Source organism: Hyperoodon ampullatus, assembly GCF_949752795.1.
Source record: "Hyperoodon ampullatus genome assembly, chromosome: 3".
Lineage (NCBI taxonomy): Eukaryota > Metazoa > Chordata > Mammalia > Artiodactyla > Ziphiidae > Hyperoodon > Hyperoodon ampullatus.
Window position 1 is genome coordinate 145,416,741 of NC_136916.1, and position 27,495 is coordinate 145,444,235.

General features: G+C 35.5%; 2 protein-coding genes across 10 annotated transcripts in view; one reads left to right on the forward strand and one right to left on the reverse strand.

The window, feature by feature from the left end:
* The window catches only part of GPHN (gephyrin), a gene marked incomplete at both ends in the record, with an annotated part of 652,555 nt that overhangs the window by 602,898 nt on the left and 22,162 nt on the right, over positions 1-27,495 (forward strand). For all 9 annotated transcript variants that reach the window (XM_079700388.1, XM_079700393.1, XM_079700386.1 and 6 more), the window contains one exon: positions 21,052-21,139. In XM_079700388.1, coding sequence (XP_079556514.1) covers positions 21,052-21,139 — 88 coding nt within the window. The remainder of the gene's footprint in view (positions 1-21,051; positions 21,140-27,495) is intronic.
* LOC307051045 (protein canopy homolog 1) lies at positions 7,723-8,055 on the reverse strand (the record flags this gene model as incomplete). The annotated part of the gene is made up of 1 exon (XM_079701376.1): positions 7,723-8,055. The coding sequence occupies exon 1, from the start codon at positions 7,999-8,001 to the stop codon at positions 7,723-7,725; it is 279 nt and encodes a 92-aa protein (XP_079557502.1). The 5' UTR covers positions 8,002-8,055.

Consider the following 27,495-nt stretch of genomic DNA (forward strand, 5'->3'; position numbering starts at 1 on the left):
CTGCCATTTGAAAAGCTATATTGATACCAGGGGTAAAATGATAAATAAAACAACTGCTGTCCTCAACTTCTTGCTGGTGGGCGTGTGAAACAAGTTGTTCATGGCTTTATCCTTAGCATTTAGAACGTTGTCAGCACATGGTAGCTACTCAATAAATGCCAGGAAGTAACAGGAAAGGAAAGAGGGGGACACTGAATATGGTCTGAATATGAAACTAGTCAAACCTGGTGATTTCAAACTGGCACAGATTAGTTTGCGTTTACAGGGGTAAACTATAATACTTCTAAGCTACATCCTATTTCTACTTTGAATATGGAACAGTAGATATCCTAGTTTTCTTTTCCCCATGGCTGGTTCAATAACCTGTTAGCTTCCTTTTGTTCTCCTAGGCAGCGTGAGCTACTGTTTCCCTACTGTGGAGGAAGTCTAAGACAAATAAGGATGTTTGCATATGTACATAAGTACAGAGTATTATATGTGCCATGACAATTGTGGCCAGACTTGGTTAAGATATTGGTCATTTAGCACATATGTGCTTCTCTGTTTTTACATTTTTTCTCTTTTCCCTCAGTGTCCTGATGTGGCCTAAACAGGGTGGGAAAAGGATTTGTTCATATTGAGCCAGTGTTGTTTTCTTTCCCAACATGTAAGCTCCATGAAATCCAGGACAAGGTATGTCTTGGTAACCCTATGTCTATAGCACTTAGTAGGAGTACCTCTTCTAGATTAGACAACTCTGCTATCTTTTCCTATACCATCCTCCTTTTCCATGGAACCTAGAAACTTCTAACTGTGCAACTGTCCAGAAAAATCTTACAGGGTCCCTTCAAAGTGAGTACAAAAACCTTAGCCATAGGAGCAGACCAGAAAATATGGTACTGACAACAAAATTATATTGGTAACTGAGGTACATCAGAAAAAAATGCATGATATAAAGCTTTGCACCTAGGATGATTCATTTTATATTTCTGAAGAATGTGGGGCAGGACGGGGGAACAGAATTCCAAATGAATTTAGGAAGCTTCTAACTTTAAAAGTTGGGGAGCTGCTCCCACTGGCTTAGATGATCTTACACATTAACATCTTTTTTTTTCCCAAAAAAATAATATTTATTGTCACTCTCATTTACTTCACACACATTTAATTCTCCCAAGCCATCTTTCACAAAAGGTAAAATGATTTTCCAGAGTAACATATATGCATTCTGGCACCCGAAAATTTAAGTACAAAATGACTCATTATATTGTGAGGAGCAGGATGGTGATGATTTTAAAGAATCTGTCCAGTTCATGAATATAAACCAATTAACATATCAAGTTCAATGCTTAAAACTACATCTCTGAGAGGTGTTGTCATATGCAGTAGCAAAAGGAACAGAGTGAGGGACTCAGTTCTCAGTGGGTGCATCTCTTCATGCTCCAAAAAGTACTAGATGGTCACAGCAGGTATTAAAAGAAAAAAAAAACTACTATAATAAAACATGTCATGCATTTCTATCAGGCCAGAAGAAGTAGAGTAACAGAGTAAAAACTGGGTAGATTTGGGGGATTTAATCATTCAATAGATATTAACATCCAAACATTACACATTAACTTCTTAAATATACTAAGCAGTAATTATGATTCAGATACACAAAATCTACTTGGGGAAATTTTTTTAAATAAAGTTCAGCATTGACTAAATTTATATCATTCCTAAAACTGGGTTTTAACTATTGAGCTATTTATATTTCTACATAAGTTTTGAAACACCTTGGTAAGGTAGCTAACAAACTGCTGACTTGGACTTTCTAGCCTTTCAAGGCCTGAAAGGCTGGGAAATTCCCTTAATTAAGAAAAGAATTCCCCCCTCTGGAAAATTGCCATCACAGAAGCCTGCCCCACTCAAATCATGCTGGGCTTGCTTGGTTCTGTCATAAATTGATGTTTTGGATTTAAATTGCCTGCTCCTGCTGCCAATTTGTGAAGCTGCCTCTTCGCAGCGAAGCATGAAACAGAAGGGGAACAGGCGCAGAGATAGCAAATTGGATTCTTATAAAACTGACACATTTAGCAGGAATTATCAAGATAGACTTAACAAAGCCCAGTGCCTTACATCCTCCAATTTGTGAACCAAACATATCCTAGCTTCCTAGTGCTTAATTTATAAAACTAGAAATTTCATATTATCAGAATTTAGATCTGAATTTAAATGGTTCTTGTCCTCTTTATAAACTGCCAGCTTCCCTTATGGAATAAAGTTTTAATTTTTAAGTCAACATAATAGATTTATTTTCTGATCATTTATCAACAGAGGTCTCTCATTTTCTATTGGTTAACCAAAAACATTTTTTTTAACCGTAACAAACATGTGTTTATTGACAAGAGATTCTTCCTATTCTTAATGACAGACTTTTTAGTGGCTACTACGTTTGCCTTTTTTAATCCTTAAGAGCTGCTATTACAGTTGATGTTACTGTTTCTTCCAAGAATTACCTCTAGGTATTACTGTAATTTTCAAAATGTTTTTCTCACATGACCTGACTCCCATAAAGAGTAATATGTCCAGAAAGGCTTTCCTAATTATCCCAAACCAGTTCTGATCATTCTATTCCACTCAACATTTATAACATTTCTTTTTATATGTATTTTCACTTTAATTAATGTATTTTAAGTTCAATCAGTGTTAATTTATTTGCTCATTTTATTCAGTTTTCTAAATTTTGTCACATGTTTTCTGCACTGGTTTGTACATTTAAAGGCAGTGACCATACTTTGTTCTGTTTTATATGACTCCATAGTACCTGAAAACCCAGTGGGACTGAAGGAGGACTAAATGATGACTATATGTAGTGTATAGTTTGATCCTATACGTGAAGTAGACACCCAGAAAATATTTATAGTTCAGGAATTTATCCTTGACCTCTGAAGAAATTAGTATATGATTAGTTTATCCTTAACTATTTTTTTTTTGTTATCTTGGTATGATCAACTGCCATTATTGTTTTAATCTCCAAATCCTAGAATTTTTTTCTCACTCTCCTGCTGTCATCTTCACTCATCCTAAAATGATACAGCTCACAGTTGGTGTAACAGATGAAACAGGAAACTAATTAGCAGCTGTTATCCATCTGTGTGTTTATATTAAATATGTTAAAATAAAACTGCATTTGCATTCTGAATGCTCTAAGTCCATAAAATCTAATCTTGGGTAAAGGATCTGTCTTTGTTTTGACTTCTATAGTAGACTATGTGATAAAGCAAAAAGAAATTTATCCCAGAATCAGGATTACAGTAACTTAAGGCAGATACAATTTTTTCCCACTTTTATTGAGATATAATTGACATCCAGCACTATATAAGTTTAAGGTGTACAGTATAATCATTTGACTTATAGTAGTTCTATATTTAGTTTTCTAAGGATCCTCCATACTGTTCTCCATAGGATTGTACCAATTTACATTCCCATGAACAGTGTAGGAGGGTTCCCTTTTCTCCACACCCTCTCCAGCATTTATTGTTTATAGATTTTTTGATAATGGCTTTCTGACCAGTGTGAGGTGATACCTCATTATAGTTTTGATTTGCATTTCTTTAATATTTAGTGATGTTGAGCATCTTTTCATGTGCCTCTTGGCCATCTGTATGTCTTCTTTGGAGAAATGTCTGTTTAGGTCTTCTGCACTGGGCATATATCCAGAGAAAATCATAATTTGAAAAGATACATGCACCACAATGTTCACTGCAGCACTATTTACAATAGACAAGACATGGAAGCAACCTAAATGTCCATCAACAGAGGAGTGCATAAAGAAGATGTGGTACATATATACAATGGAATATTACTCAGCCATAAAAAAGAACAAAATAATGCCATTTGCAGCAACATGGATGGACCTAGAGATTGTCATACTGAGTGAAATAAGTCAGACAGAGAAAGAAAAATATCATATATGATATCGCTTATATATGGAATCTAAAAAAAATGGTACACATGAACTTATTTACAAAACAAATAGAGTCACAGATACAGAAAACAAACTTATGGTTACAAGGTGGGAAACATGGGGGAGGAATAAATTGGGAGATTGGGATTGACATATACATACTACTATATATAAAGTAGATAACTAATACGGACCTACTGTATAGCACAGGGAACTCTACTCAATACTCTCTAATGACCTATATGGGAAAAGAATCTAAAAAAGAGTGGATATATGTATATGTATAACTGATTCACTTTACTGTACACCTGAAACTAACACAACATTGCAAATCAACTATACTCCAATAAAAATTTTTTTAAATTATCTGACCACATCATGAAATGATTACCACAATAAATTTAGTGAACATCCATCATCTCGTATAGATATAAAAGAAAAGAAAAAACCATTTTTTCCTTGTGATGAGAACTCAGGATTTACTCTCAACAACTTTCATGTATAACACACAGCAGTGTTAGTTATATTAATCATGTTGTACATTACATCCCTAGTACTTATTTATCTTGTAACTGGAAGTTGGTACCTTTCTACCACCTTCATCCAATTCCCCCTCCCCTCACCACCTGCCTCTGGTAATCACAAGTCCAATCTCTTTTTCTATGGGTTTGTTTGTTTGTTTGTTAAGTGTAATTGACCTACAACACTATGTTAGTTCCTGGTATACAACATAGTGACTCAATATATTTCTATACATTACAAGATGATCACCATAATAAGATTAGTTACCATACAAAGATATATTATTATTGACTGTATTCCCACACTGTACATTTTATCCCTTTGGCTCATTTATTTTATAAGTTTGTACCTCTTAATTGCTCTCACCTATTACAGTCATCCCCCCTCTAGCAACCACCTGTTTATTCTCTGTATCTATGACTGTTTCTGTTTTGTTTTTTTGGTTTGTTTGTTTGTTTATAGTTTAAAATATTTAGATAATGCTATTACATATATTAATAAATATCAACCAAGCAGAGAAATAGGTATAAAAAATATAACCAGTTATTGACTTTTTTTTTTAGGGCTTGCTTTAGTAAATCAAGTATTGATCTCTCCCATTTGGGACTTTGCTCTATTCCACTCTCCACTCCTCAGTGAAATGGATTCATTGGTCTTGGCTTCTTCTTAGCAAATCGTAATCCACATAACAAAATATAAACTGTTCATCTCAGCCAATTTGGTCTTTTCTTTATGAGAAGAGGCTCACAGAAGTCTTCCATGGAGACCCAAAGAAACCATCTCATAAAAGTACGATTTGAAATCATCCACCTGAAACACGTCTTCTCTCCACATTATTTTAATAAGCATTATAAACCTCTCCCCACCTTTTCTCCGAGATTTTCTTCTGACCCAGAATTAGGTGCTTTTCATGGACTCTAAGAAACTTTTCAGTCACACCCTAGGTGTTGTTTTGTTTCTTTTTCTTCCTTTTTTTTTTTCTGGCTTTTTGCTTTTGCTTTGTTTTTGGTCAATAAAAGTCATTAAAAGGCAGGAATGTGTTTGGAGGCATGGCAAAGCCAGCAGTTAGCTACTCTCTCATTATTGTTCATTAGCAAAAGCAGCGCAGCCTCACCACACCCAGAGGGAAACTTAAGAGTCATCGCAGCCATAAGAAATGCAGTGGCTCACTCAAATGTAGTGTTAATCACTAACTACAAACATTTACATGTGTTTAACAAGTTTGATCTGGAAATAAAAAAAATTATCTAAGTCATGAGATATTGAAAATCTTGCAAGAGACAAGATTATTTTTACTAGGAAGTAAGAAACAACTGAAAAGCCCTATCTAGCAAAACCTTAAGATATTACCCATCAGAGGCAAGATATTTGGTTCTCTCCAGTCAAAGCACATGCCTCAATATCCATGAGAAACAGTCATCAGTGGAGGGAAGGCATACCTCCCCACGGTCCTTTAGGTGGGAAACAAAAGCCCAAAATCTCTTAAATTCTACGATTAGCATTAGTACTGTCTAGATGTGAGAACTTGTCAGATTTACCATTGAGGGTGTGGAAGGACCGCAGCCAACACTTCTACAATCACGAATGTTATGGTTTTCGAGGGAACTTCGTGCCAGTGTCTCTACATGTTCCCGTGAAGAAACAGTTTAGTGCATTTACCAAGGAAGCCTAAGTTAGGAAAATGTTTATGACTCATTTTTTGAAATGCTAAATTAAACTTAAATAGCTAAGTTTACTAAAGTTATAGGGACTATGTTTTAAGTCACAATTTTACTACCCTACTGAAAAATGATGCTAATTATTCTTAAATCCTATTTCCATTTTTTATCAGCTGCATGTAGTGCAGCCTCATTGGGTTCTAATATGTAGGATCTATACTACTTAGCCAGCTACAGACATATAAAAAATCACAAACCTTCTCAGTTTTCCCAAATAAATGAAATTAACTTTTAAAATCTAACTTTTAATAAGAGTTGAGGTGGGAAAAGGAGAAGAATGGAAACCTCTTTCTCTTCATTTTGGCAAATTTTTCTAAATGTAAGAATTATTTCCTCCTGACGAGTCAGTTGAGTGGCTTAAGTAATGTGCTTTCTAGGCCATCAGGTAACATATGGCAAATAGTTTTTGTTTTGGGGACTTTGCTCTATTCCACTCTCCACTTCTCAGTGAAATGGATGTATTGGTCTTGGCTTATTCTTAACAAATAGTGATCCACATAAGCATCCTACCTAGTAAATTCTCAGAGACGACAATGAGAACTTCCTCTTTAAAACAAGTGTAAAATAGGTCCTGACCTTTTAAATGATTAAAGTTATATTCCAATGAATGTGAACTTAACAGAGACAATGAAATCTCCAAGAGTTAGATTTATTACTACACTCTGTTATTAACATGGTCAAAAGGCAATTTTCCATAAGTTCCCACCTCTCCTTCCATCTCCACACCTACAAAAACATTCATAGAAAGAATGATAGGTTGGTTAGTAGTAAAATCTACACGCTAAATGTTAGGTGAAAGTCCTTAAGAAACAAAGGCACGACAGGAGAGTTTGCAGCAAAACAAAACATGGCCATTGGTATCATCCTTTAAGACTACATGATAATAAATACATGAATAATAAATCAACTTTCTAAATCATTTGAATTCAGGATGTATGCATCAGAAAGGCCAGTATAGTTATTGTTCCCTGTAAAAGTACTCACTGCTTTTTATGCATTTAATTAAATTTTAGAAATTAAAAAGTTTTTACACTTAAGGTTTCTAGAAATTTAAATTTCATTCCTGATATAAAGTGAATTTGCTTCTTTCAGTGATAGCCATACAGCCCAGAAAAATTAACCTGGAATTTGCAGCAATATGTTTTCTTAATTTCATGACTAGTCAAGTATTTATGAAATCAAATCAAGTTTTTATCAAATAGAACACTATACTTGTATATGTGCATGAAATATACAGTACACATTGTTAAATCCTTATTTCATTTATGAAATATCTTCACTTTTTTCCTGAGTTAAATGCTTTCCTGCCAAGCCTGTTTGTATCAAAATCGACAAAGGTAATTCGTTTCATGCACTCCTCAGCTTCACCTATAGAAAGAATTGGGACTCATCATGATGCCAAACAAGAGGTGTTCAATTAAATGTCAAACATGAGACAATGCAGTATGAACAAGAGATGTAAAGTTTCTTCTCATGAAGAAACATGAAGACAGAAATGCAGACATTGACCTTGGGGGCTGTGACTTGTCTCTCCTCTAACTAGCAGCACCATCATTCCTAGAGTTCAGTGTGATTAGTAGAAGTTTCACACAGACCTGATTTTTCACTGCACAGCTTGTCAGCGAGGTAGTGTGCCTCCTGGGCCGTAAGTGAGAATATTTCGTCTTCGTACACTTCCATTATAGTTTCACACGCGAATTTCAAATGTCTGTAAGCATCAGAATAAAAATAGAATTTTTTAAATTCTTTGTATATTTTGTCTCTTTTCCTTGGAGCAAATCTCTTGAAAGTCTTCTCCTTAGTCACGGGGTCTTCTTCGAGCTTGTAGTCATTCATTCGCTCACACACTTTATCCAAGAGGTCTGTGAGGAATGCCTCCGACTGGGCTAAGGGAATCGAATCACCCCTCTCGCAGGTGCAGCTGCGCTGTCTTTGGAACAGCTGGTGCCCGTCTCCGCGTGCCCCTCTCCCTCCAGAATCCAGTGAGGATTCAGAGGACCCTTTGGCCACCACCTCCGCCCCGCGCCTCTGTTTCTGTTTTGATATGTATGTTCATTTGTCTTGTTTTTTAGATTCCACCTGTAAGTGAATCATAGAGTATTTGTCTTTCTCTGTCTGACTTATTTCACTTAGCATAATACCCTCTAGGTCTATCCATGTTGTCACAAATGGCAAGATTCCATTCATTTTTATGGCTGAGTAGTATTCCATATACAGTATATACACACACCATCTCTTCTTTATCCATTCATCTATCAATGGACACTTAATTACTTACGTATCTTCACTATTGTGAATAATGCTACAGTGAACATAGCGGCGCATATATCTTTTCAAATTAGTGGTTTTGTTTTCTTTGGAAAACTACCCAGAAGTAGAATTGCTGGATCATATGGTAGTTCTATTTTTAATTTTTTAAGAACCTCCATAGTGGCCACACCAATTTACCTCCCACCAACACTGCACAAGGGTCCCCTTTTCTCCGTATCCTTGCCAACACTTGTTATTTGTTGTCTTTTTTATAATAGCCATTCTGACAGGTATGAGTTGATATCTCGTTATGGTTTTGGTTTGCAATTCTGTGATTAGTTATGCTGAGCATCTTGTCATGTGCCTGCTGGCCATCTAAATATCTTATTTGGGAAAATATCTATTCAGGTCTTCTGCCCATCTTTTTTTTCAATTAATTTTTATTGGACTATAGTTGCTTTAGAATATTGTGTTCGTTTCTACTGTACAGCAAAATGAATCAGTTATACATATACATGTATATGTACATATATATATATACATATATCCCCTCTCTTTTTGGATTTCCTTCCCATTTAGGTCACCACAATGCATTGAGTTCCCTGTGCTATACAGTATATTGTTACCTATTTTATACATGGTGTCAATACTGTATATATGTGAATCCCAGTCTCCCAATTCTGCCCATTTTTAAATCAGGTTGGGTTTTTTTGATATTGAGTTGTATGAGCTATTTATATATGCTGTATATTAACCCCTTATTGGTCATATTGTTTGCAAATATTTTCTCCCATTCAGTAGTCTGCCTTTTCATTCTGTTGATAGTTTCCTTCTCTGTGCAAAAGCTTTTTAATTAACAAATGTAGTCCCATTTGTTAATTTTTGCTTTTGTTTCCTTTACCTGGGGAAACATATCCAAAAAAAATAATGCTACAACCAATGTAAAACAGCATATTGCCCATGTTTTCTTCTAGGAGTTTTATGGTTTCTGGTCTTACACTTAGGTCTTTAATCCATCTTTAGTTTATTTTTGTATATGGTGTAAGAAATTAGGCAAGTTTGAGTCTTCTGCAAGTAACTGTCGAGTTTTCCCAACAACATTCATTGAAGAGACTGTCTTTTCTCCATTGTATATTCTTGCCTCCTTCGTCTTAGATTAATTGACCATAAGTCTGGGTTTATTTCTGGGCTCTCTATCCTGTTTCATTGATCTATGGATCTGTTTTTGTGACAGTGCCATACTGTTTTGATTGTTGTAGCTTTGTAGTGTAATTTGAAATCAGGGAGCTTGATACCTCCAACTTTGTTCTTCTTCTCAAGATTATTTTGGCTATTCACAGTCTTTTGTGTTTCCATACAAATTTTTTAATTATTCTAGTTCTGTGAAAAAATGCCATTGGTATTTTGATAGGGATTACATGAAATCTGTAGATTGCCTTGGGTAGTATGGTAATTTTAACAATATTAATTCTTCCAATTCATGGACACAGTCAGTGTATCTTTCTACTTGTGTCATCTTTAATTTCTTTCATCGGTGTTTTATAGTTTTCCAAGTACAGGTCTTTTACCTCCTTAGGTAGTTTTATTCCTAGGTATTTTTTTCTTTTTGACACAATTGTAAATGAGATTATTTTCCTGATTTCTCTTTCTGATAGTTTGTTGTTAGTGTATAGAAACACAACAGATTTATGTATATTAATTTTGTATCCTGCAACTTTACTGAATTCATTTATTAGTTCTAACAGTTTTTTTGCTGGTGTCTTTAGGATTTTCTATATATAGTATCATGTCATCTGCAAACAGTGACAGTTTTACTTTTTCCTTTCCGATTTGGATCCCTTTTATTTCTTTCTCTTGTCTGAGTGCTGTGGCTAGGACTTTCAATGCTATGTTGAATAAAAGTGGGTATCCTTGTCCTGTTCCTGATTTTAGAGGAAATGCTTTCAGCTTTTCACCGTTGAGTATGATGTTGGCTGTAGGTTTGTCATATATGGTCTTTATTATGTTGAGGTATGTAGCCTCTTTAACCACTTTGTTGAGAGTTTTTATTATACATGGATGTTGAATTTTGTCAAAAGCTTTTTCTACATCTATTGAGATGATCATATGATTTTTATTCTTCAGTTTGTTAATGTGGTGTATCACATTAATTGATTTGTGGATATTGGACCATCATTGCCTCCCTGGAATAAATCCTACTTGATCATGATATATGACCCTTTTAACATATTGTTGAATTCTGTTTGCTAATATTTCATTGAGAATTTCTGCATCTATGTTCATCAGTGATTTTGGCCTATAGTTTTCTTTTTTGTGTGATATCTTTGTTTTGATATCAGATGATGCTGACCTCGTATATGAGTTCAGAAGCATTCCTTCCATCTCGTTTTTGTGGAATAATGTGAGAAGTATAGGCATTAATGGTTCTTTAAAAGTTTGATAAAATTCACCTGTGAAGCCATCTGTTAATGGACTTTTGTTTGGTGGGAGTTTTTTTAATTACTGAGTCAATTTCATTACTGGTAATTGGTCTGTTCATATTTTCTAATTCTTCCTGAGTCAGTCTTAGGAGATTGTACGTTTGTAGGAATTTATCCATTTCTCCAAGGTTGTCCATTTTATTGGCATATAATTGTTTGTAATAATCATTTATGAACTATTGTATTTCTATGGTGTCAGTTGTAACTTCTTTTTCATTTATGATTTTATTTATTTGTGTCCTCTCTCTTTTTTTCCTGATGAGTCTGGCTAAAGGTTTACCAATTTTGTTTATCTTTTCAAGGAACCAGCTGTTAGTTTCATTGATCTTTTCTATTGCTTTTTTAGTCTCTATTTCATTTATTTCTCCTCTGATCTTTATATTTATTTCCTTCTATTAACATTGGGTTTTGTTTGTTCTTTTTCTAGTTTCCCTTTAGGTGTAGGTTAGGTTGTTTATTTTAGATTTTTCTTGTTTCCTGAGATAGGCTTATATCACTATAAACTACCCTCTTCGAAATGCTTTTACTCTGTCCCATAGTTTTTGGTTGTTGTGCTTCCATTTTCATTTGTGTTTAGGTACTTTTTTACTTCCTCTTTGGTTTCTTAAGTGATTCATTGGTTGTTTAGTAGCATATTATTTAGCCTCCACGTTTGGGGGTTTTTTTTGCAGTTTTTTTCCTTAGGGTTAATTTCTAATCTCATAGTGTTGTGGTCAGAAAAGATGTTTGATATGATTTCAGTGTTCTTAAATTTAATGAGCTTTGTTTTGTGACCTAGTATGTGTTCTATCCTGGAGAATGTTCCACATGCACTTGAAAAGTATGTGTATTCTGCTGCTTTGGATGAAATGGTCTATATGTATCAACTAAGTTCATCAGGTCTAATGTGTCATTTAAGGCCAATGTTTCCTTATTAATTTTCTGTCTGGGTGATCTGTCCGTTGATGTGAGTGGGGTGTTGAAGTCCCCTACTGTTGTTGTGTTACTATCAGTTTCTTTCTTTATGTTTGTTAATATTTGTTTTATGTATTTAGGTTCTCCTATGTTGGGTGCATATATATTTTACATTGTTATATATTCTTGTTGGATTGATCTCTTTATCATTATGTAATGTCCTTCTTTGTCTCTTGTAACATTCTCCATTTTAAAGTCCATTTTGTCTTGCATTAGTATTGCTACTCCAACTTTCTTTTCTTTTCTATTTGCAAGGAGTACCTTTTTCCATCCCCTCTCTTTTGGTCTATGTGTGTCTTTAGATCTGAAGTCAGTCTCTTGCAGGCAGCATATATATGGGTTTTGTTTTTTTTAATTTATTCAGCCACTCTATCTTTTGATTGGGGCATTTAATCCATTTACATTTAAAGTTATTATTGATAGGTGTGTACTGATTGCCATTTTGTTACTTGTTTTTGTAGGTCTTTTTTGTTCCTCTCTTCCTCTTTTGCTCTCTTCCCTTGTGATTTGATAACTATCTTTATTGTTACGTTTGGATTCCTTTCTCTTTTTGTATATGTATCTTTTATAGATTTTTGGTTTGTGCTCACCATGAGGTTTACATACACGTATACATGATTATTTTAAGTTGATGCTTTCTTAAGTTCAAATGCATTCTAACAACCCTGCATTTTTACTTTCCCCTACATGTTTAATATTTTTGACATCATATTTTATATCTTTTTGTTTGTATGCCCTTAACTACTTACTGTGAATATAGATGATTTTACTACTTTTTTCATTTAAGCTTCCTACTAGCTTTATGAGTGGTTGGTTTACTGTATATTTGCCTTTACCAATGAGATTTTCTGCTAGTCTTCAGGTCATTCTCATCGATAGTTTCTCTGTAAATAGTTGTGATTTTGGTGTGCCCGTGGGAGGAGGTGAGCTCAGCATCTTCCCACTCTGCCATCTTGGCCCTATTCCAGATAGAAATTTTAAAAAGCAGAGTCTGAACTGAAAGTGGACCCCCAATACCCACTGAAAGCTGAGAAGATATAATAGTCAAAAGATATCATACCCTCTAGACATATTCCTTCTTCACAGAAACTGATTAGTATGTAAAGTCTTGAGAAAGCCACATTCATTTTCTGATAGATTTATTCTGAGATATACTTCTTTCTCTTTTATCTACCTTTCTATTAACTTTAAGCTTTTTTGACATCTAATTAAGTTACAACTCTAGGAAGAGTTGTTATTATTATTGATGACCATCTTCCAAGATGAAGGTGAATGTCATAGCTTGGGGGAGGAAAAATGCTTCTATTTTTTTCACTCAAGTCAAATAGTCAAATGTTCCTGATATCCAAAAAGTGAGAGGGAGACAAGTGTGATCTACAAGCTGAGTATTATATTGCAATGCCTGCATCAGTTTCTCCATCTCTGGTTCAGTCTATACATGAAGAGAAAATAGTCATTGTGTTAATTATATAAATTTTGGTATTTCCATAGTATACAATATCTTAGAATTGAAAGGAATTTCTGATGTTAGCTTCTCCAATATTTTACTCAGTGGAGGTGTTAGAGAAAATTTCTAACAGCTGGCCATCAGCTTTTTGGTTGATGCTTTTAGTGAGAAAAATATTATTTGCCTCATGAGGAGAACATTTATTGTTGGATGCCTGTTATGGCAAGGATGTTTTTCTGTTTACACTGAGCCAAAGTCTTTATCCCTGTTTCTCTTATCCATTAGTTCTAATTCTGCCTGGAGCAACACCAAATAACTTGACTCCCTCTTCTACATGACAGCCTCTCAAAGAAAGTACTATTTATGATTACGTAAATGTTAGTAGTATCTTCTCATCCACCCACAGATAATACTATTTGCCCATAATATCATTATAGTTGTAAATATTATACATTATTTATTCCCAAAGCTACTGTGGAGAGATTAATTTGAGGCCAGTGTTCATTCATTTATTGAGTGCCTACAATGTGCAGGGCTTTGGTAGGTCAGTCAAGAAGCTTAGATAAAATGAGAACATGACTTGTGAGACAGTCATATATTATTGTATCAGTTTTATAAATTTGCCTTTTACCACAATTAGTTTCCTCTCTTTATCCTTTTTAGTTCTTTTGACTTTAAATTCCACTTTGACATTAAAATGCCATTTCTGCTTTTTTGAATATTTACATTAGCCTGGTGTCTTTTGGGCATACCTTTTATTTTTATTCTTTCATCTCTTTTAAGTGTATCCCTTATAAATAACATCCAAATGGGAATTGAGCTTTAAAAAACTCAATCTTGCATTTGCCTTAGGTTACTGTAACCCTTATCCTAGCTTGACGTTCATTTTGCTTTACCATGAAGTTTGCTATATATTATTCTCTTGATATTTTTTCCTTCCATCTTACTTTATTTTTACTATTAATAGAACTTTGTTATTTCTTCTTTGTCCTTTTCCCTATTGTTGGTTTGATCCAGGTGCTATTTGTTCCCTTTCATTATTTTGGAAGGTGTGCTGTACTCTACCATCCCCCTCATGCTTTCCTTCTAATTTCTGATACTAATAATCAAATATTCATTTCTCCACTATTATACTTTTAAAAGGTGCTCACTATATCCCTCCTACAAGGCCTTCCCTTTTCCTCCATGCACATCCTACACCAATGAGACTTTGAGAACACTTTTACTTCTCCCATCTCCTCTCACTCACTCAACTTTTAGGCATTGCTGAGATAATGCTTTTAAATCTAGACTATTACTAAGTTTTCTCTTGCAGTATGTCTCTACAACTTCTGGGAAATCCATGTTTAGTACATATATTATTATCCCCCAGTTTATTTGATTGTTATTCATTTTGATTTAGTTATATAGTTTATAAATGTGTGTGTATTTTACTAGTGTTTTCTCTACTCTTCATCTTCCCCTATCTTGATATCTCTGATCTGGTTAATTTTTTTCATTTAGAGTCATTTTTCCAGAACATTACTTGTTGATTTATTATCTAAATTTTTACATTTTCACAAATATTATTCTTCTGTCCGGACAGGTGAGTGGTGTCTGACTGGATATAGGATTTGGGGGTTGCAAGCCTTTTTTCTCAGAGTACGTTGATGTTAATCTACTGTTTTATAGTTTTTAGTATTGTAGGTAAGAAGTCCAAAACCAGTATTATTTTTTTCTTTGTCAGTAAATTTAATCTTTCTGTCTGACAGCTTGTAAGATATTCCCTTTATCCTTGAAATTATAAAATTTAACCAGAACATTTTTAGGTTTATAATTTTTTGTCAGTCTTACCTGGAACTTACCTGGAATCTTTTCAATCTTCAAGCCCAAGTCATTCCAAATAAATGAAATTTTCCTCTATTTTCCCCCTCTATCAGTTCCTTTTTTCCCGTATGGGATTCCTATTAATCATATGTCAGTGTCTTGCTGTGTCCTCCAAATTTCTTATCATCTCCCACATGACTTATGTCATTTTATATTTTTGTACATCTCTTTGAGACATTTCTACCACTTGGTTTTCCACGCCACTAATTGAGTTTCAACAGGGATTATATTCACCTTCATCTACTAAATTTTAAATTTTGAAAATTATATTTTTTGTTCCAGAACATCCTTTTAAGGTTGTAAATGAATCCCCATTAGTGCTTTAATTGTGTGTTGTTTTTGTTGTTAAAATTATCTATTTCTCCCCAACATGTTGATTTCACTAAGAGCTATCCTAACTATCGTTCTTATTCTTCCACCCTCCAGTTGCTGGCAGCTTAAATTGCTGGTATTTTCCTTTACCTACTGAGAGTTGTATTCACCCTTAGCCCTCAAGAAGCTGCTAGGGTGCCGTAGACCCGATGGGAATGTAGCTGTAGTGGAAAAGAGGATCAAAGTGGTAAAAGGCATGGAAGTCACAACTCCTGAATTGGCAAAGCAGCAATAGCAAGCTGCCAGTCTTCTATTGAAGCCTCTGTGCTTCCTGGACATTTAGTTATGAAGGTTTGGGCTTTCCCAGCTGTTAGGGATAGGGTGGTCTTAGTATTTTTTACGTAGACTTCTGGGTCAACTTAAAAATAATACCTTTGTGCTTAAACTGCATCCCAATCAGCTTCTAGTGCTTTAAATCAGTGAATGTTAGACATAGAAAGGACCTAGTCCAAATGTTCTCATTTTACAAATAAGGAGAATGAGACCCCAAGAAATGATGTTCATTTTTCAAAGTCATCTCAGCAGTAGAGACAAAACTGGATTCTAGGCCCTGACACACTCAGGCTTCAGTTGACAGTTCTGTTTTCTGTCACCGAGTACTTAAATTTCTAGCATTTAGCACTAAATCAATGCTCTTATAGAATGTTTTCATATAATATTGGTACTCTCAGAGAACCATGGGTAGGTACTTATTTCAAGTGAAAATGGATAGAAAGTGTTAGTAAATCAAGATTAATGCTAGTATTAGATTTATCTTTAAAGAAATGGTTAATCACCTTTCAAATCTAATTAAAACTGAAGTTTTTAATGAAGAAAGAATTAAATGATATCACAATATCCCTTTACGATCTGCTGCTCTTTGAGAAAAGGGAAGCTACTGGTATATACCTAGAAAACTTACTAATCTGCTTAATTGAACATCCCTTCCAGTGGCAATAGTGAGAAGACATTTCAAATGTAAAAAATACAAGTTATTGGCTTTTGATCATCACTATTTTGCATACACAAATAATATTTATATACTTAGATAAAAATGATAAATAGCTTTTTCTGACGATGTATATAACAAAGTGTCTTTCACAGTGTGAATACTACTGTAGTTTAAAAGAATAGTAGAGTGAACATAGGTGACCTTGAACCTGTCACTACCTCTCTGAATTTCATTGACCTCTCTTGCCCTGCCTACATCATAGAGTTGTAAAATTAACACATAAGTGTGACAGTGTATTGTTCTTTTAAAACAAGAGAATTATTGTCATTAATTTTATTTCTTAAATATCAACTGATCTTATATATAGGAAGTAGTGTCATATATAAGACATATAAGGTCATATTATGTTTTCATTTTACTCTCTTATCGTTGTGAAAATTAATATGCTATGCTCTCTAACAAAACTGAGAAAATCATGAATTATTTTTATCCTACTATAATATCCATGATTATAATCCTTGCTACCTATTTTTTGTCATTATTCAGAGTAATCTCTTAGTCTTAGAAAGCAAGCTCAGTTTTTAGTTCTTAAAAATAAAAAGGTTGGGGGGACGGAATATGAAATAAATATGGGAAAATATTAGCATTTGTCAAATCTGAGAGATGGATACATGGGTGTTGTACTGTTATCTTATGTGAGAAATATTTCCTCAATTTAAATATGAATCACAAAAAAGAGAGCAAATTTATGACTTGTGAGCAAGCCCTAAGTTATGTTTAATCAAAATCTTATTTAGTTTTCATCTGAATATAGGATTCAGAACTATGTTTGTTTCATTCCGCAGAACTAACATGTTCACAGATGCACTTTTCTTGTCATCCCAGACAGATCTTCTTCTGCTGCCTTAGCATCCTTTGTTTTATGCTTTTACATAATGGTCCATTCTCATGAGAGTTTTCCTTGTATGACATATCATATGCCTGAAAAAACTAGACACTCACTCTGCTTAGGCACTCGACAAGGAAACAGAGGTTCTAGTCCTAGCTCTGCCACTTACTGCTCCGCCTAGCCTTTAATATGCTGCTTTGCCTCTCTTAATATCACTTTCCTTTTCTGTAAAATAGGCATAATCATACTGTTCAATCTACCTCAGAGATTTATTGTGAAATAATAAATGGAGTTATATCATGCAGTATAAGTGCAGTTACAAATCCTCTGACAGTTGCCATACATTGGTCCCTGTCCCTGTAAGCTATGATCTCTTACTAGATCCCACACACCAGAATTATGCAACTGAAAGTAGAGTTAAAGAGATGGGCAGAGGGAGATAGAGAAGGGCAAGCCCCAAAGAGTGCTCCCAGCTCTGCTACTGAACACAATGACCCCCAAAGACCTTTCCAATTTTAAGATTTAGTGATTTTTGTGAATCCATCAGCCAGAGAAGAAAGCAGCATTGAGTGTATTCTATGAAACATAATAAATTACAGTAAGGACTTGCTTGGTATAAAATTCCTTTTAGTTTATTTCTGCAAGTTAGAAAATATCATGTGGAGAGTTGATGACTCTGCAGTTTTACAAAATAGGAAAAATGTCTTTCCCAGATAATATGAAAACAAGGAATAAGGGGGGAAAAATCATTGAAAAGTATGTTTATTTGCAGCCATCAGCTAGCCTGTCCCAGGAACTTTACCCACCTACAAAGATGTTGATGTGTATGTCACTGCTGCTTTGCTTCCAATGACTTTGCCATAATCCTGTAGAGTTGACAAGCTATAAATTAAATATTGTAAGATTGGTAGAATTAGCTAGTGTCTCTTATACTAACACAAAATTATATGTTGTGTTGATAATAGTCATTATCCCTTCACCTGAATCACATTCCACATCACCCTGTGTTTGTGATGTTTTTCCCATTTACTCCATAGGCCAACCATTTGGCTCAGTTTAATGATCCAGCAAGGCAAGGGGACCAGAGTGCTGGGCATGCAGTGATCAGGAATCCATCACATACATATCTTATAGTATTTCAGTACAAAAAAATAATTTGTTATCTTTTTCCCTAAAGCTAAATGAAAAAGATTGATGAAAAATCTGTTCAAAATACATAGTTCAAAAATACACCCATTTTTAAATATAATTCTTTCAAGATGTTGCCCAACCAAATTAGCTTCAAAATTCATGTCAGGGATTTTTTTTAAGTTTTGGGGGTTTTCTTAATGTTTTACACATAGATCCTACCTTCATTGAATACCTGGGTATCTTTTTGGCTGCATAAGCAATTAACTGGATGATTTCAAAGGATCTCTGTGTTGTAGATTGAACCTCATGTGAGCCATTTTTCAAACTTTTACTGTTGTCTCCTTGGGACCTTGCTCACCAAAGCCAAACAACCTCTGGTACACTCATGGACAGGCCAGTGCTTGAGGAGCAGGAGAATTTTATCTAGAGTCAGTAAGAGAACCTAATAGTAAATGGAACTATTCAGGCTGGAACCAGGCCTAGCTTATTTATTGAGCCCTTTGGGCTTTTCACATACAGTTCTGTGAATGTATTTGAGGTCCAATCTATGATTTTCTTCTGTGTTAGTCATAGATATTCTCCTAAATAAAAACAGTCAAATATGCTAAAGTTGAACTCTGCCAGGTTGTTAGGTTTGTATGATAACTTTGGTCAGTACCACAGTAATAACAACAACAACCAACCTTTCATGAAAACTCAGTTTGTACCAGGTACTATCCCACAAACTTATATATATTATGTTACTTAACCCACATAACAACCCAATACTATCCCTACTTTATAGATGGAAAACTAAGGCAAAGAAAGGTTTAGCAACTTGTCCAAGGTTCTACATCTAGCAGGGAGTAGCACCAGGATTTAAACTCAGGCAGTCTGACTCCAGAGTTCACACTCTCAATCTCTGTAATGTGCCACCTCCCAACTTTGTCTCCTGGAGAGCCTCTCAGGTAGATTTCAAGTTCCTCTCCTTACCTCTGTCACCCCTGGATAAAGTTTGTGCTAGTTACAAATCTCCTCCTCCTCCTTTTCCTCTTCTTCCTCCTCCTCCTTCATCTCCTCTCCCTCCTCCTCATCCTCCCATGGAATAGTGCATCAAGGGAAAAAGATATGAACAAACTTCACTACCATGAGAGATTTGGGAGAACATATGCTATCCCATTGAGACATCATTTGATTTCAAGTTAACAAAAACCTGCTGATTCTAGTTTAAGCAAAGGGAGGGATTTATGGGAAAATTTATGGGAAGAATTGTCTCCTGGAGCACAAGACCAAGAATAGGCCTCAAGAAGGACTAAAAGCAAGAACTAGAGCATCAGAAGCCAGGATTGTTCCCTTTTTAAATGTACATGTTAGATGTCTATGTGGGAGAGAGGGAAATACCTCCCTTCTCCACAGGGTAAAAAGTTCTTAGAAAACAAGGGTTTAGGCTGAACAAATATTCCTCAAAAGGCACCTTTTCTGTACTCCATCATTTGAAGGTAAATGCAAGTGCAGTGCACATTGCCCAGTAGCTTTGTATGCATTTAAAATTGTGACTAAACAGTCCCTTTCAGCTATTCCCTGATTTCCTATCCCTCCAGAAACCCTGATGCTTGTCATTTTGTTTTTTTCTCACTTGATCAATCTCAAGTTAGGCCTTTGCAACCCTTCTAACATCCATAGGATAAGACTGTTGATTTCACGTCATCCTTCCTCCCAGGCCTTCCATCTGTACAATCAGAGGGCCTGGTGCACTTGTCTTTTCAGTTGACTGTCAGGAATCTCACTAATTTCAATCCCTAACATTCACCCTGTCCCTTTATCCTCTCAAAATATCTCATACTGTCTGCCTTCCTTGTTCTTTTTTTTCTCTACCCTTTTCCCAATAAACACCTACTGGCTCTTTATATTTTTAGGGACCCCCCCCCACCCTTTTCCCATTAGATGAAGTTCAAATTCTTGACCTTGAGGGCCCTCCAAAATCGTGCCCTACACTACCTATCCCAGCCGTTCCAAGTCAGGTCTCTCACTCAAGCAGTTCATTTTCCCCATTCACCTAGAACACCACAGGCTTCATCACAGTCTGATCCTCTTGCTTACAAGGCCCTTTCCCATTCCTTCCCACCTGTAAAAATTCAGCCCATTTCTCAAGGCCTAACTAAATTAAGTCATATTCCCTCTAAAGAGTCCTAAGTCTCCAACACCTAGGGTGATCAACTGTCCTGGTGTGCCTGAAATGTCCTAGGAAATATAACTTTCAGCACTACATCTGGGATATTCCTAGGCAAACTGGGATGATTAGGCAGCCTATCCACACCTCACTGTCTCCCCTCATTATACTGCCTTGTTGAGTAAAAAGCCTGTGAAAGTACCAGTAACTACGATTTCCACACTTACAAGTTTCTTTCTCCGCAATGAGTTATGCTTTTATTGTGCAGAGACCTTTTTGATTCCCACTTCGTACAGACTTTTGTGCTGTACTTATGTTAATGCCTACTCGTTGAATAGGTGGTCTAGTTTTTAGTTGACACTATATTTAAAATCTTTTCCTTGTGTGTTAATTTATTTGTCTTTATTTTTTTTCCAGCCCAGATGACTTACTCAATGCCTTGAATGAGGGTATCAGTCGTGCTGATGTCATCATCACATCAGGGGGTGTGTCCATGGGGGAAAAGGTATGAAAAAATGAGGTTCATGAAGTATGCAGTTGATTAACAGTGGTGTGGTAGTCATCTGGTATCCATAACCAGACTCCCACAAAGCTGAAAATCCACAGGGCTTCAGAAATTTCTGGGCATTCTAAAAGGTATGCAGTGCAGATAAGTCAGAGAGCTTACCATCTCAAATTAAATCCAGGAGTGAAGGTGTTAAAATGTAGGTAGGTATTCTCTTCATAGCAGACAGATTGCTGGGTCAGTCTTCCCTCAAAGACTCCTAGAGGTCTTGAGCCCTGGGTAGAGCAGATTGCTGCAGTCCTCTCCCAAGATCACAAAGGCTAGGGGCTGAGGTCTACATTGTAGCAAAGCTATAAGAAATAATTTGCAACATGTCTGTTTTCATTACCATCAAACTGCCTGACGTGCTCTGAGCATCATGAGGGCAAACCCTGAAGTTAAGAGTACTTAAAATTTAAATTTCTTATTTCCAGGGAGTGTTTCATATAAAACTTATCTTAGTTGCTAATGAACTTAATTATGGGACAGTACCTATTTGGCAGACCAGAAGTTTGCTTTTCCAGTACTTCTGAAGAGGCAACAAGCTTATAGCTTACATAGGCTTGGCAACTGTGGCTCAATTATGGTAAGAACAGAACGCTTCTCGATCTTAACCTTCGTTATTAGTGCTAACAAAGATGTCATTTATCCCAGGGATTTGCTCACAGGTCAACAGCCAATATAGTAAAGCATATTGGTTTTCTTTTTTTACTCTCTGTGTGGTAAGATACTTACACTAAACCTTTAATTTACTAGGAGATTTTTAGGAACTGGGCATCCCAGAGTATTCCATAGGAGCTAATAATTGTCCTTCCTAACTCCTTGAGGGAGAATCATATGAAAGAAGAACCAGGAAGAAAGAGAGAAAGCATCAATGCAGCAAACTCCTGCCAGCCTGCAAATTCTAGTCCCCAAAAGAATTCCAGGGTACTTCAGTAGCAGAAAGAAAGAAAAGTGTAAGAGAGAGAACATCTGCTTCAGCCCAAGGGCAGAGCCTGAAAACCAGTCACTGAAAAGACACGGAAGTTAGTCAAAGAAAGATCCAGAAGCATTATGTAGCACGCATGAATTTTAAGTGCAGAAACTCAGGTACACAAGAAATTTATTTATGTGATTCAACTTAAATTCTACTGTGAGTACCTATGCTACAGAACTGGCAGGAAATTTTATTTAAGCCATTATAGGACTAATTGCCTCCAAAAATTATGCCAAAGAACTGGTAGGGGCTTAAGAGGCAACAGAGCATCAAGGAGACACATCTGGTCACCAGTCTTCGCTGGATACATCTAGAGTGTCCTTGTCATGCCATTAGATCTCAGGTCTTTGTTCTTTTGGGCCATGCTAATAACACTGGGATTATGGAGAGGCTGGGAGTCTTAGGGCAGCGGAAAGGGACCCCTGCTGCTTGTGGGACCCACAGACCTCTATCCTCTTCTCAGCCAAGGAGAAATGACTCTTCCATAGTTGCTTCCCTCAAAATCTCTCCCCACCCCCACCTCCTCCTGTTTCACATAGCCTTTGCAAAGAGTTTTCATTTTTATAAAAGACCAAAAGTTTCAGGTAAACAGTATCTGCTTTTTGCCCTAAAAACTAAAGAATTGTGTGCATTACTATAAATTTTCCACCACCTACAGAATTGTAAAATAGCTCAAAGACAATGAAAGGTGTAGATAATCAATAAGGATACACTAGACTGGACATCCAATAATTGTTTCTTCCTATTTCAAAGTCTCTTAATTTTTCCTAACAGTGTCTCCCCCACCCCGTATGATCAAAATAATCACAAAGATCATTACTGATCACAGAAAAGGACTGGTCTCATAGGTTTGCCCTGATTATTTAGCAACAAAAGTATTAATTAACCATATAGGTCTCCTTGAGTTTGTTTTACACATCTAAAGCCATATAGCAATAGAATATTAAAACTAATCAACAGTATTCCAAACAAATAAATAATTTGTTAAAATATTTTTTATTTCCCTTAACATTTCATTTAGTCCCATGTTTTTCTTGTTCTGCTAGATCTTGGTTTAGCAGTCTGCTTTCTTGAAACCATCTGTTTTCATTCTAAAGAGTCCTGGGATTCCTGACTCAGTCTACTGGTACTGTACAAAAGTTATCTAAGCTATATCACCTCAGCAGCCTGTACCCCAGAGACTATTCTCTGAAGCATCAATAGTTCAAAATACCTATGATTGTCCTTTTCCCTAGTGCTCTGAGTCTGCCTTTGTTGCAGACACAAACTATTTACTGTAGCTTATATAGCAGAGCCTTCAGGCCAGCATCAAAGTAAAACAGAGGCTTTCCTTAGCTAGTAGATATTTAATATCTGTGCTTAATTTATTACTGTAACCAATAATATCAGAAGATAAGTAAGATTCTCTATTGGTATACAGTAGGTAACTATTTCATAAAAGTTTTGGTCAGTGTTTCCCCTGAGGATGAAAACATATTATGAACAGCAAAGGCATTGTCAAATCTCCAGACACTTCCCATAAAGCATACAATTTCTGAAATATTATATTAATGACATTTTACCTGCATAAACCTAACCTAGAGCACAGTGAGCCTTTCTTCTCAGATGTAACAGTAACTCCCTTCCTACGAAACTCCTGTAACGGTAACATATCAAACAAACCTAACTATTTCTAATTTCTCTTTTTATAAGATGAAAGAACAAATCTTCGTGACTTTCTAGGGGCCCTCTAGGAAATTTCAAACATAGTCTTAGGCGTAGAAGATATACTGAAATTTGTTTTTTTCCTAAATTTAGATCTGATCTTTAGAAGGCAAAATCAAAAGAGTTGTCAAAAAAAAAAAAATTGGGTACCTGATTAAGATAGGATCATAGCTACCTAAGAAACGTACTTGGTTACCTAATTTTTCAAAGCAACAATAAAATATTGGAAAACAAACATAGAAGGTAACATGATCATAAATAATATTGGCTTATTCATAAATTAGGAACCTTTGTTCTATACTTTTTTATTTCCTTAAATAATCAAAGACAAAATAAACAAAAAGGCATATTACACAAAAAGAATAACCTTACATATCCTAGGGAAAGCATTAATCAGTAAAGCAAAGAAGCTCATCAGAACAGACTGAACTTGGGCTTCCCTGGTGGCGCAGTGGTTGAGAGTCTGCCTGCCGATGCAGGGGACACAGGTTTGTGCCCCAGTCCAGGAAGATCCCACATGCCGCGGAGCAGCTGGGCCCGTGAGCCATGGCCACTGAGCCTGCACGTCTGGAGCCTGTACTCCGCAACTGGAGAGGCCACAACAGTGAGAGGCCCGTGTACCACAAAAAAAAAAAAAAAAAAAAAACTGAGTGAACTTACTAAAATTTTAATATATTTCTCAGCTTCATTTCAAACACAGGTAATATAAACCAAGGCAAATCAAAGTCATTTTCAGAGTTTTGTCCTTTATTATGCTTTTTTTATATTTTGGAACAAACTGACACTTTACTTTAGAACTAAGAGTGGTCTCCAGACCAGAGAGGTTCCTGGAGACTCTTTAAGTGGGTCTGCAATGTTAAATCTATTCTCATAGTAAAACTAAAACTTTATTTGACTTTTTTATTTTCCTTCTCTCATGACTGTATAGTGAGTTTTTCCAGTGGCTGTATGATCTATGATATCTCATCAGACTGAATACAGAAGCAAATAAGAGAATCCACCTGACTTCTATTAAGCTGAACATTAAAGAGATTTTTTAAATTATAAAACAATGTATAAACAATAAGTTACTTATACATAAAACAGCTTCATCACTGCTGTTTACAAATGAACCAACAAATAAATATTCTTAACTTCTTAGTTTTAATTTCTAATACAGTAAATATTGATAGACATAACCCACATAACAAAAGCTCTAGGGATCCTTAATGGATTTTAATTTAAGAGCATGTAAAGGGTCCTGAGACCAAGTATTTTGAGTATTGGACTTTTTTTTAATATTTTTTCCTGAAAAATGAAAGAACATGCATAGTTTTACTTGTCTGTCATTATTACTTCTAACATAATTGCAACCACCCATATTTATTATAATGTTTAAGAAAATCACTAATTTCTATTTCACAGCAAAAATTAGGGGGCATCGATCATTGGCAAATCATATGTAAGCATTTTAGCAGACTAGCAAAGTTCATAAACACACAGAATACAACTTTTTACAGCCACGCACATCCCCTTTGTACCTTCTTAATGTAGCAAAAATGAAAACATACTCATTAACACGACCCAAAGATATATCCTCTCTATGGCATATTAAAATAAGAAGCAAAGTATAATGTATTAACTAAAATTCATGCTTAGTAAGCAGTGATCGAGTATCCTATTGTACTTAGAAAGCAAGGTATCTCATGATTATTCATTAATTAACCAATTTAATAACTGTTCAATATTTTAAATTACTTAAAAATCTTGAAAATTATTTTCAAGCTGACATTCTACAAACATAATTACTATTGAAATTAAAAGTTTGTGAGAATAATGATTCTATTTCATTGAACCAAATTTTAGATTTTTCACAGTCTTAAGTATTATATAAGAATAGCGTTAGACCCTTTGATGAAGTAACCTATATAATTTAGGAAAAAACAAACCCAAGCAAAATAAAATGTATTTGCCTACTTAACACTGATAAATAAGAGAAAGAACATGGCTGGGTTTGCTTATTAACCAAAATAATTAAGCTAGTCTCATTTGCCAGAGATTTACCTTAACTATGTGAACTTGATTCTTAAAATTATAAGAAGAATATTTTTTTAGTGCAGCATATTTAAAATAGTATAAGATAAATTTTCTTATTATCTGGGAACTTTAGGAATATTCTATTTATGTAAGTACTTATCTCTCTAAATCAATCAGAATAGAGTACCTTTAAGAGACATTAGAAGTGTTTTGGTGTGTTCGTTTTTCTCCCCGTTGGCAAAGCAAACTTTATTGTGGGCCTAAGATCAGGGCTCTTCTCTTCATGTCCTGCTAAACCAGAGAGTTGGGGATGAGCGGGTCTTGTGTTTCCCCTGCAACACCTCCATCACATTCAAATTCAGATGGAGAGAGCCAAGGTAGGGGACACCCTGAATCCGCAGCATACTCCAAGGAAGGCCCACTGTGCATGATGGTCTCACAGGCATATAATTTATGAATACCCTCCAGAAATAGGAAAACATTTCACACTCACAAAACAAGATAAATGCCTTCCTGGATCGCAGACACATAGACACACAACCACATAAAGAATATACAGCTTCAGGGACTTCCCTGGTGGTCCAGTGGTTAAGAATCTACCTTCCAATGCAGGGGACGTGGATTTGATCCCTGGTTGGGGAACTAAGATCCCGTATGCCACAGAGCAACTAAGCCTGTGCGCCTCAACTAGAGAGCCCTTGTGCCACAACAAGAGAGCCCACATGCTGCAACTACTGAGCCCGCACGCTATAGAGCCCACATGCCACAACTAGAGAGAAGCCCACACACCACATGAAGAGCCCACTCGCCGCAATGAAAATCCCGAGCACCACAACTAAGACCCAACGCGGCCAAATAAATAAATAAATATTTTTTTCAAAATACAGCTTCAGCTCTACAACTTCAACCACAGATTAAGAGTAAACACAGAAACAAACAAAATTAGTCTACAAATAAAGAGCTATTTTCCTTCCTAGAGGTCACAAAATTCTTAATTGGTTTAGGCTCAAAATGACAGTAAGACAAATAAACAAGAAAGACTAACAAACCAGATTCTCTATCTTCTCTTACCTAACAGAATAGATTTCAATCACCCATTTATAGGAATCACCAAATGGTCAGACCATAAAACCGAATTCTCAGTCATTGATGCTACAAAGGGGAATATCTTATTGGCCATGCATAGAACCAAAATTAATAGAGGAGGCAAAAATAGAGAAACCCAAAGTTAGCAGATTTCAGGTTTTATTACTACTTGGCATACACTCCAGAAACCAAAGAAAGATGTATGCAGGTTTAAGCCACCCATAAACTGCACTTCTCTGGCAATTGAGTTTATTTGGTTTTGTCAGATAAATCAATGCGGCATCTCAGTGGAGCCTTCAGAATTGTTAAGGTATAGTTTTTTAAAGATAAAATCATGAATCTCATGTATTTTTTTATTTTATAAAATGAACATGTGTCAATGATTTTATTTAACTCATTAATTAATGAGAGAACCAGTAAGATGTTGCAACTGGTTCTAAGAATTCAAAGAACAGAGACACCTATAGGTAATCAGAAATGCTGAAATCAGTCTGCTAATGGATGCAGAACTGTTCTATATCCACAGGAGAATAAT